This window comes from Microcebus murinus, chromosome 11, assembly GCF_040939455.1.
Source record: "Microcebus murinus isolate Inina chromosome 11, M.murinus_Inina_mat1.0, whole genome shotgun sequence".
NCBI classification, from domain to species: domain Eukaryota; kingdom Metazoa; phylum Chordata; class Mammalia; order Primates; family Cheirogaleidae; genus Microcebus; species Microcebus murinus.
The window spans coordinates 60,350,459-60,365,332 of NC_134114.1; the positions used below are offsets into that span (position 1 = coordinate 60,350,459).

The 14,874-nt window shown below is 32.3% G+C and overlaps 1 protein-coding gene across 2 annotated transcripts in view; it reads left to right on the top strand.

Moving 5' to 3' along the window:
• The window catches only part of XRCC4 (X-ray repair cross complementing 4), a 223,476-nt gene that overhangs the window by 84,894 nt on the left and 123,708 nt on the right, over positions 1 to 14,874 (top strand). For both annotated transcript variants that reach the window (XM_076008154.1, XM_012784379.3), the window contains exon 4: positions 11,183 to 11,349. In XM_076008154.1, coding sequence (XP_075864269.1) covers positions 11,183 to 11,349 — 167 coding nt within the window. The remainder of the gene's footprint in view (positions 1 to 11,182; positions 11,350 to 14,874) is intronic.

A 14,874-nucleotide genomic window follows, 5' to 3' on the forward strand; every position in this document is an offset into this window, starting at 1 on the left:
AGAAAATTGAAATTAAGATTCAGAGGAAATCTAAGTATATGAAATTGACAAGCCTGGGCTGGAACTTATGTTTATTAAAAATCTCAGTGGCTCAGGTTCTCAAATGAATTCTCTGAAGCAGGCCTAAAATTCTGTATCTAGGGAGAGTCATCAAGTGTCCTTTCTCACTTTGGCAGAATCCCAGAAATGTTCCTACTAATTTCAAATGTGACTTTACCTTTATATTCTTGGTAATCACAAGAATAACCCGTTGAATAGCATTTTTTTCATTATTGTCCATTAGGATGTTATAATGTATTGGCCAAAAATAATTTTGCTTTTGGCATAATTAATATTTAGAAGTTCTTCTAGATGATATTTGGCTGGATAGCATTAGCTTTTTTAGAAGGTCATTCTTGCCTGGAATATGGAAGAATTATGTTATCAGACTATAAAAGGATACTTTTATAGCCATTGTTGATGTTATTTCATCAACGATGAATGTTCTGTAGCCATAGCAAATAACCTAAAAGTAGAACTAGTTCACCTTATCTCAAACACTGTTTGTTTTTGTTTTGTTTTAATTTTTATCTTATCAAAGTTATATATGCATGATAATTTTAAAAGTCAAATAATTTGTACAAAGCTTACAGTGAAAAAATAGCAGTCCTGTCTGTACCTACTCTCTCAGCCCTGATTCTACTTTGAACTTTTTTTTTTTGCCAGTTCTTATTTACCTATAAGTTTCTAAATAACTGGTTTTATTTTTCTCTTTTCTCTTTTTTTTTTTTTAGTTTTAGATATTATCTATTACCTTTTTATTATGGAAGATGAATAATGGCTTTCTTAATTTATTACTCCTTTCAATGAACAGGTACCTTCTCAATCTTCCCTTAACTTCCTGGTATAGTTATAGCTTAAGTTTTTATCTTAATTTTTAGTTATACTAATATTAAGTATTTTATTATTATGACTCTTTAAATATTATTAACATTAGACATATAGAGAGTACTATGATTACAGTTTCTTTCTTGTAGAACTTCCTAGGGCGTTTTTAAATAAATATCAGGGTTTTTTTTTTTATCTCTCTCTCTATCCAAACTCTCCGGAAGATTTATACTCTTCTCTCAATACTTAGTTATGTTATATCATCACATCCTTTTTATGTATGTGACTCATTTCTTGTAGAATTTTCTGTCTACTTTACTTTGGAGTGACAGCTTTTTAAGCCATCTGCACAGTTGTTTTGTGAGATCTCTTTTTACTATCTGTATTAGACAAAGTTCAAAGTATCGGGAAACTATAAACCACAGTAGGCACTTGAACAGAGGGGATTTAATATAGGAAATTACCAGAAGAATTGAAATAGCCAAAGGAGAACACAGGTAAGCCCCCTGTTAATGACTGCAGGAAGAAGCTGCCACAACAAAGTAGTGGGGAAAAAAAACAAAGGGATTACACTACCAGAACCTTTGAGCTTAGAGGAGATGTCCTGTGGAACTCAAAGTTAGATCTATGAATAGGAAGTTGCTGCCTGACTATTGATGCTGTCAGAAATACAGTTAAGGTGCCTATAGAGCTAGCATGAAGATTACTGAAGAGTGGTTGCTACATTGATATCTCTGAGATTTGCAGTGTGGCAATTCTGGGAGTGCCAAAACAAGTGATTATTTAAAACAAAATGTCATTGCTTCAGTAATGCTGATAGATACTGAAAAAAAAATTTAAAAAGCAGTCCCCCTCCCCACCCAAACAGGGAGAAAACCTCTTCTTGTCTCATCCTAATTTCCAATCTCCCTCTAGTGTGTCGTATAGCAAAAAGTGAAGGGAAAGCCAAATGTCATTAGTGAGCAGAGTGTAGAAGGGTTAATATGGACTGAGAGATAACCAGCACAACCCACAGCTACTCTACACAATTAATACCCTCCGAAGTTATATTTCCTAAGTATCTCATAGAATGATATTTTTTTCTTTTATTTCATTATATTATGGGGGTACAGGTATTGTTAGGGTTACATATATTGCCCCTGCCACCCCTCCCCCCCACTATGTCAGAGCTTCAAGCGTGCATAGCATGATATTTTATCATATTGTTTCTTTTGTCCAGTGTTTGCTTACTCACTGTTTCTGTGAGCAACGGAATCCATGCAACAGCAAACAGTGATCCCGGCCCCAGTGAGATTTTTCTGTCATAGGCACTCTGGAATGCTACTGTGTTAAAGTAATCAACCATTTTTAAAAGCAAACCAAATTTAAACTGACTGAAGAGAGTGTAGGTTTTGGGGCCCTTAGGTGTTATTTCTGTTGTGGCTTATTTGCACAATATTTCATGAGCAATCTTTAGATATTGATCACAAATCTCCTACAGGGGTTGTAATTACTTTTTAACGATCTCACTACAAATAGATGTCAATATTGGGATTCTAATGTACAGATTTCTAAGGTTTCCATATACCATACAATTGTTTTGGCATTACCAAGAGATCAAAAAAATAATAAGTAGCACTCTGGGATGCCAAGGCGGGAGGATTGCTTGAACTCAGGAGTTTGAAACCAGCCTGAGCAAAGTGAGACCCTGTCTCTACTATAAATAGAAAGAAATTAGCCAAACAACTAAAAAAATAGAAAAAATTAGCCAGGCATGGTGGTGCATGCCTGTAGTTCCAGCTTTCTGGGAGGCTGAGGCAATAGGATTGCTTGAGCCCAGGAGTTTGAGGTTGCTGTGAGCAAGACTGACACCACGGCACTCTAGCCCAGGCAACAGAGTGAGACTCTGTCTCAAAAACAAAAACAAAAAAATGATAAGAAAGACTGAGTAGGCATTTACATTTATATTTGTACTTATACATCATTTGATAGTGTTAGCTATAGTATAGAGTGTCTGATTCAAAATTAAGGAATGGGAAACTTAACTAAAATAGATAAAAATAATTGTCAATTAGATGAAAAACATAATGGTCCTGAATGGAGGAAAATCAATCTTACTTTGTAATTCATATTAGAAATAAGTTAATTTCTTTCATAACAATTAAAAAAATTAATATAATTCCAAACCACATTCCCAGCATTAAAAAAAAACCATTATATTAAGATAGGACTGGTATACAAAAAGCTATACAAAAATATTTAATATATATAACTTAATGAGCTTGAAGATATGTATACACCTGTGAAACCAGTGGGATTTTTTTTAAATTGTACTTTGTTTATTTTTTATTTTGGATTCATCTGAAATTCATAGTCAAAATTCCATGGCACATTCTTGGCAAAAGTAGGTAATGAAATTTTAAAAAAAGAATTATGTGATGGAACTTAATAATAAAACAAAGCTATGGTAGTTAAAAGAGCATGCTACTGGTAAAGGGATAAAAACAAATGAGACTGAATAGGAAACTCAAGAACCTCCTTAAGTATACATAAATATTTAATTTCTAACAAAGCTGGTATTTCATATCAGTAGGGAGAGAATAGATTCCTAAATAACTGGTCAGGAAAAACTGGTTATATGTATTTGGAGAAAGAAATTAAACAATGAAAATATAGGTGAATAGTTACTTTCTCTGATAGACAAAGACCTCAAAAGGAAATGATTTTTAGATTTAACTACTTTAAAATATAAATGCTCCAAAGTAATATTGCCAAGCTGGAAAAATACTTGTAGCATTTATGACAAAGTAGTCAGTCACTTAGTTAACATTTTTTGAACTCCTCTTATGAGCATGTGGCTTATATTTGAAGTAGGGAAGGGAGACAACAAACATTTATAAATATGATGATTTCAGATAATCAAGACTGCTATGACGGTATTAAAATATTATTTCTCAATACTTGTACTGTTGTTTCTTTTTAGTACCGTTTGGAGGATTCTTGAATGTTAAATTCTGATCTTATTACTGTGGCAACAAAGTCTTACATGATTTAGCCCTCTGTCTACCTTTCCAATCTCATCTCTTCTGTTTTCCTACTCAGTTTTTCTTCTCTCATACCAGCCTTTTATTCCTAGAACACATCATTCTAGGCATTTTTATTTCCGCCTAGTTTCAAATCTTTCTATAGCTATCATCTTTTCATCCTTTAAGTATTTGTTCCAGTATCACTTATTTATTTAGCAAGGACTTGTTCCCTGATGACTATATCTCAAGTGGTTCTACCCTTTATTCACTATTACATTACCCACTTTATTTTCCTCATCCAACATAAAATTATCTGAAATTACCATTTGATCATTGTGCATCATCAACTCCCTCTGTTGAAATATAAGCTCCAAAAGAATAGATATATTTTTTTCTTATTATTCATAGCACTCTCCAATGCCTAGCACATAGTACATGCTCAAAAAGTCTGATGAATGAATGAATGAATGAATACATCCTATTTCACTATGTGAGAATGAGGCTACCAATTTGAGTAATATGTAGCCCCTGTTCCTTTGCAGCTTTTAGCCCAGTGAAAGAAAAAAATATAGTAAATTCCATGTTCCTACAATAGATCTCTGTACTCACTCACCAGACCACACAAGTATAACTGAATGAATGGTGACTGTCTAGTAGAAAATACAGGCAGGAGCTAGTTTATTGTGGGTGAAGGGTATGGACAGTGAGTTGTGTATTGGCATTTGAATTTTGAGGTCCATATAGTACAGCCTGGTGGCACCAATCCAAAAAGGAGTTAAATGTATATATAGGTCTGGAGCTTAGAAGAGGCCCCACCTAGATTTGACAGTTTTAAATTTATATTTCATAATGAAAGCTGTGATTATGAATAACCCTATAAAATTCTATAGAATAAAATTAGAAGAGGGCCAAGAGATTATTTCAGAAAGCATTAGTGATTGCATCTGGGTAATGAGAAGATATGATTAGATAAGTATGATGAAATTTGAAAGAGTGTCGTGGAATCCAAGGAAAACTGTATTTCTTTATCAGTACCTAATACCAAAAATAAAGTAGCAGACAAATAATAGGCAACTAGTCACCTTATGTTCTTACTAATAAGTGGAAGCTAATAGATGGGTACACAGGAGCACAAAGTGATATAAAGAACTTGAGACACCAAGAAGGGGGAAGGTGGGAGGGTGGATGCGAGATTAAAATTTACCTATTGGGTACAGTGAACACTATTCTGTTGAATACACCAAAAGGCCTGAATTAAGCTATTCATATTACAAACACTTGTGCCCCCTTAATTAATATTTTGAAATAAGAATAAATAAATAAATAAATAAAATACACTACAAGTAAGATGTGCAATGTTTGAGGGATGGACATGCTTAAAGCTCTTACTCGAGGGGGGAGGGGGGCATGGGCAATATAAGTAACCTTAATACTTGTACCCCCATAATACACTAAAATAAAAAAATTAAAAATTAAAAAAATTAATAAATAAAATACGCAGAATTTTATTTATCATACAAACACCTTGCAATGTGTGTGCATTTTTTGTGAGCTCTAAGAAATTTGGGCAAAAAAAATACTGTAGTTGGAAATCTGAGATTACTAGTCATAAAAACATAGTTTTTTGTTTGTTGTTCTTGAGACAGGGTCTTGCTCTGTCGCCCGGGGTATAGTGGAATGACACCATCATTGCCCACTGTAATCTAAAACTCTTGGGCTCCAGTGATCCTCCTGCCTCAGTCTCCTAAGTCGCTGGGACTACAGGCATGCACCACCATGCCTGGCTAGTTTTTTTGTTTTGTAGAGTTGGGGTCTGCATTCATTGCTCAGGCTATTCTTAAACTCCTGGCCTTAAGAGATCCTCTCACATCAGGCTCTCAAAGTGATAGGATTACAGGCATGAGCCACCTTGCCTGGCTGGATTTTTTTTTAATCTATTCAGAAGGAGTTCTTATCATTATCCTTTTCTGTTCCAGCCACCTTATAAGATAAATGTGACCAGTTCTCAAATGAGATATTACTTCAGCTTTAGGAGGTTCATTTGTAATGTTCTTTATTTGAATCTAAAATGAACATTTCAGAATGTAACTAAAGAATTCATGGTACAAAGATCTTAGCACATATATAGTTGATTCAAAATACTTAGATATTTGATGATTAACATAATTGGGCCAAGGTAAGAGAGTTTAGCCACTTTTTAAATATATAACTTGACAGATTTTTTTATGTTACTAAAATTTTACAACAATATATTACCACAACTATGGATATGCAACTATGTATATGTCTATAACAGACAAAATATGCTGCATTGTAAACTGCAATGGATAAACTTTATTTTTAATAATGTATACATATCTAGATACAACTAAACTTTGATATGAGTAAATATAAAAGCACTTATGGAAAAAAAATGAGATCCTATCTGACCATTATATGCCTGATAATAACATTAAAATATCTTTATTCTTCCTTTTCCTTTTGTTCCTCATTTAAGTTCCCAGGATAGTAACGGAGATTAATTTTGTAAGGTGATTTAGTCTACTTTGATAATGTATCAAAACTCAAACCTTTAATTGTTATGTTCTAAGCAGGATATCAAATCATAACTTGATAATCCTCCCCTCCCAAGAAACACTTAGATTAGCCACAAATAATTTCCCAGGGCTTTAGTGTTATTCATAGTATTTATTTTGTATACCTCACTGTACATTCTCTTTAATCTGTGTGGTCGCACCAAAGAAACTGAAAACTGAGCATACAACTTTATATGTATACGTTCTTTATACAGCAATGTGTTTAATTTTTTTCAAATCTACATATTATAACAGTATCAAGTGCTATTAAGCAATTTTTAACTGTGCCCTTTTTGTTTAAATTATATTAATAGAATAAACCTGTCATTTCATAATTTGTATTCATAGAATCATTGTCCAAATTCCTTTCTTTAAATATCCCATTCTAGTTATATTCCCTCATTAATTAGGATCATTCAGATAAATAAGTTATCAAGTATTTATCAAATACCTAATATGTATCCAGAGCTAAGATACTTTGGAGGCTGTGGAAGAAATACACAAGCTATGACCCCTCATGTCAATAAGCTTGAAATCTAAAGGCAAAGACTGCATTTCTGAAATAACCAGAGAAACACATAAGCAGAATGAAAGTGAGTGGTAAATTATATGAGACCCCTAAGTATTAAGAAGAGGGAGGGCAATGTAAGCTAAATAAGTTATTGAACTTGACCTGGGCTTTGAGGTGATGGGTGAAAGGATGTAGCATTTAATCTTAGACTAGAAGGATCGACAGATGGACAGATATCCAAAATAAATAAAGCCCTGGCCAAAGAAAATGGATAAGTTTTCTGAACTTGAGAATTTTAAATGCAGACTAAATTGAAAATGCTATAATTATTTGTTTGTTTAACCAGCTGGAATGACAACTATTAGGAGTCAATTAGAGCAGCCCACTATGATTATCATTACTATTTAAAAAGTTAATTGTTCTCAACTTTTTTGTATAGAAAGAACAATGAAGACATGGCTGAAAATTTTAAAAGGTTACAGACTGAATAATGTACTTAGCACAGGTCTATGTACTATGAATTCTCAATAAGATCGAGAACTTACTACAAAAAGAAACCTTTTTTGTCCATGTCTCTAACTGAAGAGATACACTCTCAAAATGTCTTTAATTTGTGGTTTCTGACTCTGCTCTACCATTTGAAGTTATGATTTTATATTGTAGATTATTTTTGAAAGGACAGAGCTAATAAAAAACAGCTGTGCTAATGGCCCCACATGTCAAAAAAGAAACTAGAGTAAAAAAATTAAAAATTGGCGCAACATTACAATATAGCTTTTGTGCGAACTTGCCAGCTTTAAAAATGATACTTTTAAGTTGCCACTTTTCTTTTATTGAGGGGCAGTGTAAGAATGGGCTGGATGTAGAGGTAGAGCACATAAATATGTTGTGCCCCTCAATTCATTAGCCCTGATACGAGGCTCTTATTGAAGTCCAGTGTGGACAGGCTGGAACAGCAGCAATGGAAGTGAAAGAGTGCTTCCAACAGAGCCTCTGATGTATGCATGGAGAGGCAGAAGGCTCCAGCAGAGTCACTCTCATACATTTGAGAATTAAAAAAAGAAAAAATTTAATCTGACAATTTCAAGTAAAACCCTTTTCTTCAATGGAGTTTCTAGATACTTCTAGTTTATTTTTATTGTTTGGATTATTTTTATTGTTTGGTATAAATATTTATACCTATTAAAGAACAAGGAACTGATGAAAATAGGAAAAAATACCAAAAATAATTGCCTACTATTAAGAAGAAATGACATTTTAAGTTTATTTATAATAAATAGCTAAAAAGAAAAAGATTCAAGAATTCTCTTTTGGAAATTTGCATAAATATGTTTGAGTTTTATTTTGAAAGTTGTTATTAGTGATTTAGAATTAGTCCCTTCTTTGTCATCTAAGATAGAAGTGTAGAGGGCTAGACTTGTATTTATCTCTGCATTTGTATTTTACAGATTACTTTATTCAGGATCAAGGTGTGTATGAATTCTTTATCCATTTGACATTTTGAAACTTTCAAGTGCTGAAAAACTCTATCTTTCTAAAAATGTCCATCTTTGTCAAAGCTGCCTGACAATTGTGATAATGAGAGAATACAAAATCACTTTGTGGATTCATGTGTTGCTGATAATGTAATCTGTTGTCTAAAAATAAAATAAACTTAATTTTCTCCTGCTTTGTGTCAACTTGAAAAAGTAATATTCTATCGGTGACCTTTGTCTTTAACTTTGTGTGTGTTATACTTAGAGAAGCTTCAAAGGGTAAATGTTCAAATTTACTTTCTATTTATTTATCTTTACATAGATAAAACTTTCTTATTTAAACTTATATGTTTATTAAATGGACTCATGTTTCATTATATGAGAAAACTGCAAATGCTTTTGGCTATTTGATTCTAAGTGTAAGAGAAATAAATAAATCTGATATGACAAATAGCTTGAAATAATTTCAATTGAATACATTTTTTTATAATTCTTCCAAGTCCTTTTTGTTAAGTATTGCATAAATTGTTTAATTTAGGGCAAATATATGAGTCTAATGCAACTGAGTGCATGCACTGAAATAAAAAATGTTTTAAACTGGTTTCTCTTTTGTTAAGAGACAGGAAGAAGTGAGATAAAACAAATGAAAGGATTAAACAGACATTATAACCTGCTTGGATTTCTATAAAAAAAAATGTTATATACAAATACATATACAATTTCTTTGTGGCTAGAAGACTAACATTCAGTCTTCTAAACTGTGTTTATAATATTAAAGAATATAATATCTGTGATTTTCCTTTACATTTTAAGCAAATATAAATAAATATTTCTCAACCTAGAAATAGTCAGTATTTGAGCCTTTTGGCAGGGTGTCTGTAATGTTAAATAATCTTCAACCCATGTTTTCTAGCTGAAGATTTACAATAAATTAGCAAATATAATTCACCCAGAGAAATTAATTTCCTGGGGTTATACATCCAAATAATTCCAAAATAAAGGAGTTAACTGAAATGATTTATAAAATGCCATAATGGATTTCTACCTTAGTGACTACTAGTTTTATTTATAAACTACCTAAGAGGGATTTGTCTCAGAATCCTTAATCACTGTTCAATATTTCTCAATCTATATATAACATATTTATAGAAATATTCTTTTAAAAGCAATATCTTTTGAAAATGTTCTTATTGGATAAATGGCATAATAGAAATTTGTGACCTAGAAAGCAAAAAACAAAAACCCAAAACAAGCAGACAAAAAACCCCCTCAGTTTTACTCTTTTGCTACTCAATCAGTGCTACTAGAATCTTTCTTCAGAATTAAGTGTAGACTCTCAACTTAATTCTTACCCTCACTAGTTATCTAGTTAGCATACCTGCTTATATCAAGAAAGAGCATAACAGCCTAGCATAACAGGATCTTCACTTTATCCCTTCAGTAGGTTGGATATCTACTCTTCAATTTACTAATCTGTAATATGGATATAATAATGTTTCCTTTATGGTGAAAATTAGATGAGTTTATGTTTGTGCTATGTTTGAATTATACATCTATTACAAGATGTGGTAACTGAATAATAATAATTATTATTTGGTTATTTTATTATCTGCTACAATTCTAATTTTCATATTAAGGATAATTATAATTATTACTTATCATTGCATTTCAGCATCCTCATCAGCCAGATGGCAAGTACTTGTGTTATCTTCAAAATTCTATAACTAAAACTGTCTTATACTATTTTATTTTATAGTACCCCCTAGTAGAGGAATTAAAATATATGCATATATATATATATATATATATATATATATATATATATATTGTTTTGAGACAGAGTCTCATTTTGTTGCCCAGGCTAGAGTGAGTGCAGTGGAGTCAGCCTAGCTCACAGCAACCTCAAACTCCTGGGCTCAAGGAATCCTACTGCCTCAGCCTCCCGAGTAGCTGGGAGTACAGGCATGCCCCACCATGCCTGGCTAATTTTTTCTATATATATTAGTTGGCCAATTAATTTCTTTCTATTTATAGTAGAGACGGGGTCTTGCTCTTGCTCAGGCTGGTTTCAAACTCCTGACCTTGAGCAATCTGCCCACCTCAGCCTCCCAGAGAACTAGGATTACAGGCGTGAGCCACCCCGCCTGGCTGAATTAAAATATTTTTAAGAGTCTTACTTATATTCCAGCTTGGCACTTAACTTTATTATTGGTAATTTATAATAATAAATTATAGTCTTTAGATAAAGAAATAATTACTGTGTGGTTATCAGTTCCCTAAAACTCTACCTTTCACTTAGTTATTACCAAAATTTTGATCTTTCTTCTGTAATAGGTTATATTCACTTATTTCATTTTATCATTTGTATTAACAGAAATTAGAGTTAAAAATGCTTATGTATAATTCTGGTTTTAATTCTGAGCAGAGATACTTAAAATTAGGCTTGATCAACCAGACGGTAGTATGCCACAGGGTATTTATGTTGCTTTCTTTTCTGCTAGGAGGTGGATAAGGACTTACCACCTATAAAAATTATTCTTAAGCTATATGTTGATTTATATGATAAACTTAAGTAAGAAACTTTAGGAAGCAGCTCAGGGTTTTTTTGTTCACTGCATTTGTATTTGGTAAATGCATTGTTTTAAATCTTACCTTTTCTCCCCCTCAGAAGAAATTATGTATATTTAAAACTGGACTGCTGAGTTTTGATAATATCCCCAAACTAACCATGTTTTCCTTTCATTTTAGTTCAGACTTGGTTCCTTCAACCTAGAGAAAGTTGAAAGCCCAGCTAAGGTCATTAGGGAACTTATTTGTTACTGCCTGGACACCATCGCAGAAAATCAAGCCAAAAATGAGCACCTGCAAAAAGAAAATGAAAGGCTTCTGAGAGATTGGAATGATGTCCAAGGACGGTGTGTACACAGTGTGCTTGCATTATAAAAATGCTGAGCTCTCTTTATATTGTTGTAGTTTTAAGTTATTAATTTGTTAATTTATGATATATGTAGATTAACATATATTTGAAATAAAATCTGTTATAAATGATACCTTTACTTAATATGATTAAACCAAATTATTATTCACTATTATAGATAACACATTTATGTCATTGGTATGTGGTGGCACCAACAAACTTAAAAGTGATAAGGAGTAATTGGGCATTGAAAATCAGAACCCATTAATATTAACCAAAAATTTATGTAGTGGGTATTTATACAGATTAATTAAGCTCAAATTATAGAATTAATAAATAAAAGAGACATGAAATATAAATAAGCATAAGCATAATTGATTCCTTATTTGGAATCAATGAATGGCAACTATTCAAATGACACACATTTGGTCTTCTAATAGAGGCTTATTTCTACCTATTGATTGAAAATTCATATATGAGCATTTTTAAAAGATAAGGTAATTGTGGCTACTGGATAAAATATTGGAAGCCTTTTATTTTCCTAGCTTTGTCTCTTATTAATACTTTTTAAATGATGAAGAAAAAAGTAGCCTTTCAATTACAAACTTTCACAACTAAATTATAATTTAGGCTAGCACAGTATGTAACCTGTATTACTTTATTATGTAAAAGATATAAGAAAGAAACAAAATGTATGTTGTGAACATTTGTATCTCTACAGAAACATTACATGTTTGTACATATATGTGTGTGTGTATATATATATATATACACATAATTATGTGGAATATATATGATAGTGATGATAATTATTATTGCATCCAGTACACCCAGTAGATTTTGCAATCATTCATTCAAACAAATAGCTCTAAGGCATAGAAACACTTATCCTAAATATTTAAAGTCTTTTTAGAGCAACAATTGTGATTGCTTTAAATGGACATTAGTAAGTATATGGAGGAGTGCATGAAACATAGTGAAAGGTTTTACCATTATCAATATATGCATGTGAAAATGAGGCTGACTAAAAGAAATTATTTCTTTGTACCTTTGATTATATTTGTTAATGTGAGACATGTAAAATTAAATTCCTAACACCTGGTTATATTTGGCCTCAGTTAATATGTTAAGAAAGTGTTTAACTTGTTATCATTTAGCTCTAAATTAATTTTATCTCCAATTATATATATATAATTCCCTATAAATAATATAAAAATAATGTGACCAAACCAAAGCTCTATAAGAATTAGAAAACCATACAAAAAGTAAGTTTATTTTTCTTTGACTTTTGTTTCCTTCATTATAGTATGAATCAATATTAAATATCTGTGCTACAAAGCATTTTTTTGGACTGATATCTGTAATTTGGCTGTATGTGCCTATTTTATATATGAAATAAATCAAATTAAAGAAGATGTGCTGTGGTCGTGATAAGCCATTATATTTAAAACTCAGAATACCCTCAGGATGATAGGAAATTTGATCCACAAATTGCCTACAAAAATGCAGACTGGGTACTTGGTACTTGAACAAATTGCTTTAAAATGTCTGCCAGAGGTTGAAAGAGGTATTATCTCATCAGTATTCAACACCACTCTCATAGAATTGAAAGCAGCAGGGAAAGAAGATGAGACATTGGAGACAAATGCACCCTGTGCTGTAAAACAGTGTGTGTGAGGGGCACATATAATATGTGATTCACAGATGCTTGATTTGCTATTTCTTAACTATCCAGAAAGTGCTTTTGTCTTATTGTGGCAGGAGATGTCCTGCTTGATCAAAAGCACATTCATGTGCCCTGTCACCTGCCTTATTATGATCCAACTATTATTTTTTTTTTGGCAATACTAGATCAGATATTTTCTTCAGGGGCTGAGGTTGTATGTCACTGAGGTGGCCCTGTAAACTGAAAGGAAAGAGAAGCCACTCCAGAAAATTCTAGGCTCTTGATTGTATTCCAGATGTTAGATTAGTAGCTTTATGTATTTCCCAAATTTTGTTGCTCCCCCTTCAGAGAAGAGAGGGGCCACTTTAAGGAGCTGTAAATATGTCTTGGTCATTACCAAGGAGTACTTTCTTAGTGTTCCCTCAGTAGGGCCTCAGTATACTAGAAAATAGCAAAGGATTTGCAGCTCCAGTTTCCATAAGGCAGTAGTACTAATTAAAGAGTCATTAGGGAGATTAGAAATAGAACATGATGTTACTAAGGTAACTGGGGACATAGAAGGTAGAGAATCATTAGAGTTGCTGCCATGGTGTTTAGTCTGGCCACAGTTCAGTTTTCAGGGCAACCTCTAATTACACTTGTGTCAGTGTCCATTCAAGATCCAATCATTTCTTCAGTGTCATTATTCCAGACTATAGGGAGGGATGGGAAAGGGGAAAGTAAGGGATGAGAATTCCCCTACAAGCTATGGTAGATGGTCGTGAAATATATTTAATATATAATAGAATATTATATGAGCAAAAAACAATCATGTACCCATGTGCTTAATAACATGGAAAATGTTTATGATATATTAAGGGGAGACTTATGCATTACTGAAAATATGAACAGTATTCCATTGTTTGCAAAATATATATTTACGTATAAGATATCTAGAATGAGAAAATTAAATGTTAATAGTATATGTCTAGAATTGTGGATTAAATTTTCCTTTACTTTTTGCGTGTATTTTGTTATTTAATTAGGTATCACGTTTATGATCATAGTCACCTATAAAGTGATTTCCATTTGGGATTATAGTGGGTAATAAACAAAGCCTGAGTGAAAAATGAGAAATTATAGTATGAATAAAAAGAGTGAGATTTAATTTGTAGGCTTTTAACATATATGTTTGCTGTTGCTTTTTAGTTACTGTTTAATAATTGTGGTTTGGGCTCCATTTTGAACAAGTGGCATTGCTGGATTAATTTGATTTTGTGTAGTTTAGATAAAGAAGGAAACATTAGAAAATTTTGTATGTGAATCCTCAGATTATTAGATAAATTTATTTCATTGGGTTTTTCTACTTAATTCCAAATAACAGCTTTCAAATTTCATGTTACTGAATAGGTCTTTTGTTTAGACTCAGACTTCAATTTAGAAATTTTCTGGCTTTATTCTGAGTTATAGTTATTAAACCCATAATTGGAGGCATATTTCAGTGAATTAGGTTTGACACTCACAGAATTGTTAGAATAGAAGACCTTGAAAGCTCTTCTACTTCATCTCTCTGCCTTCAAGATAGAATCACATTATATCCGGATGAATTCAGTCTAATTTTTAAAGACCTCAAGAGATATCTTCACCTCCCCTTGGTAACCCATTACAGCATTTAAGAACAGTCACAGTCAGAAAAGTCTTCCTTCCATGTATTGGTAATCTGAATCCTTCATGGTACAGTTGAAGGCCATTTCCTCTTGTTCTGTTGTCAAAAGGGATGAGGAACAGCTGTTCACCATCTTCTTCGGTGCTTAAAGGCTTATTAAATCTTTTTACTACTGCTTTTTTTTTGCCAGTTCTTTTTAGCTTTCTTTGTCC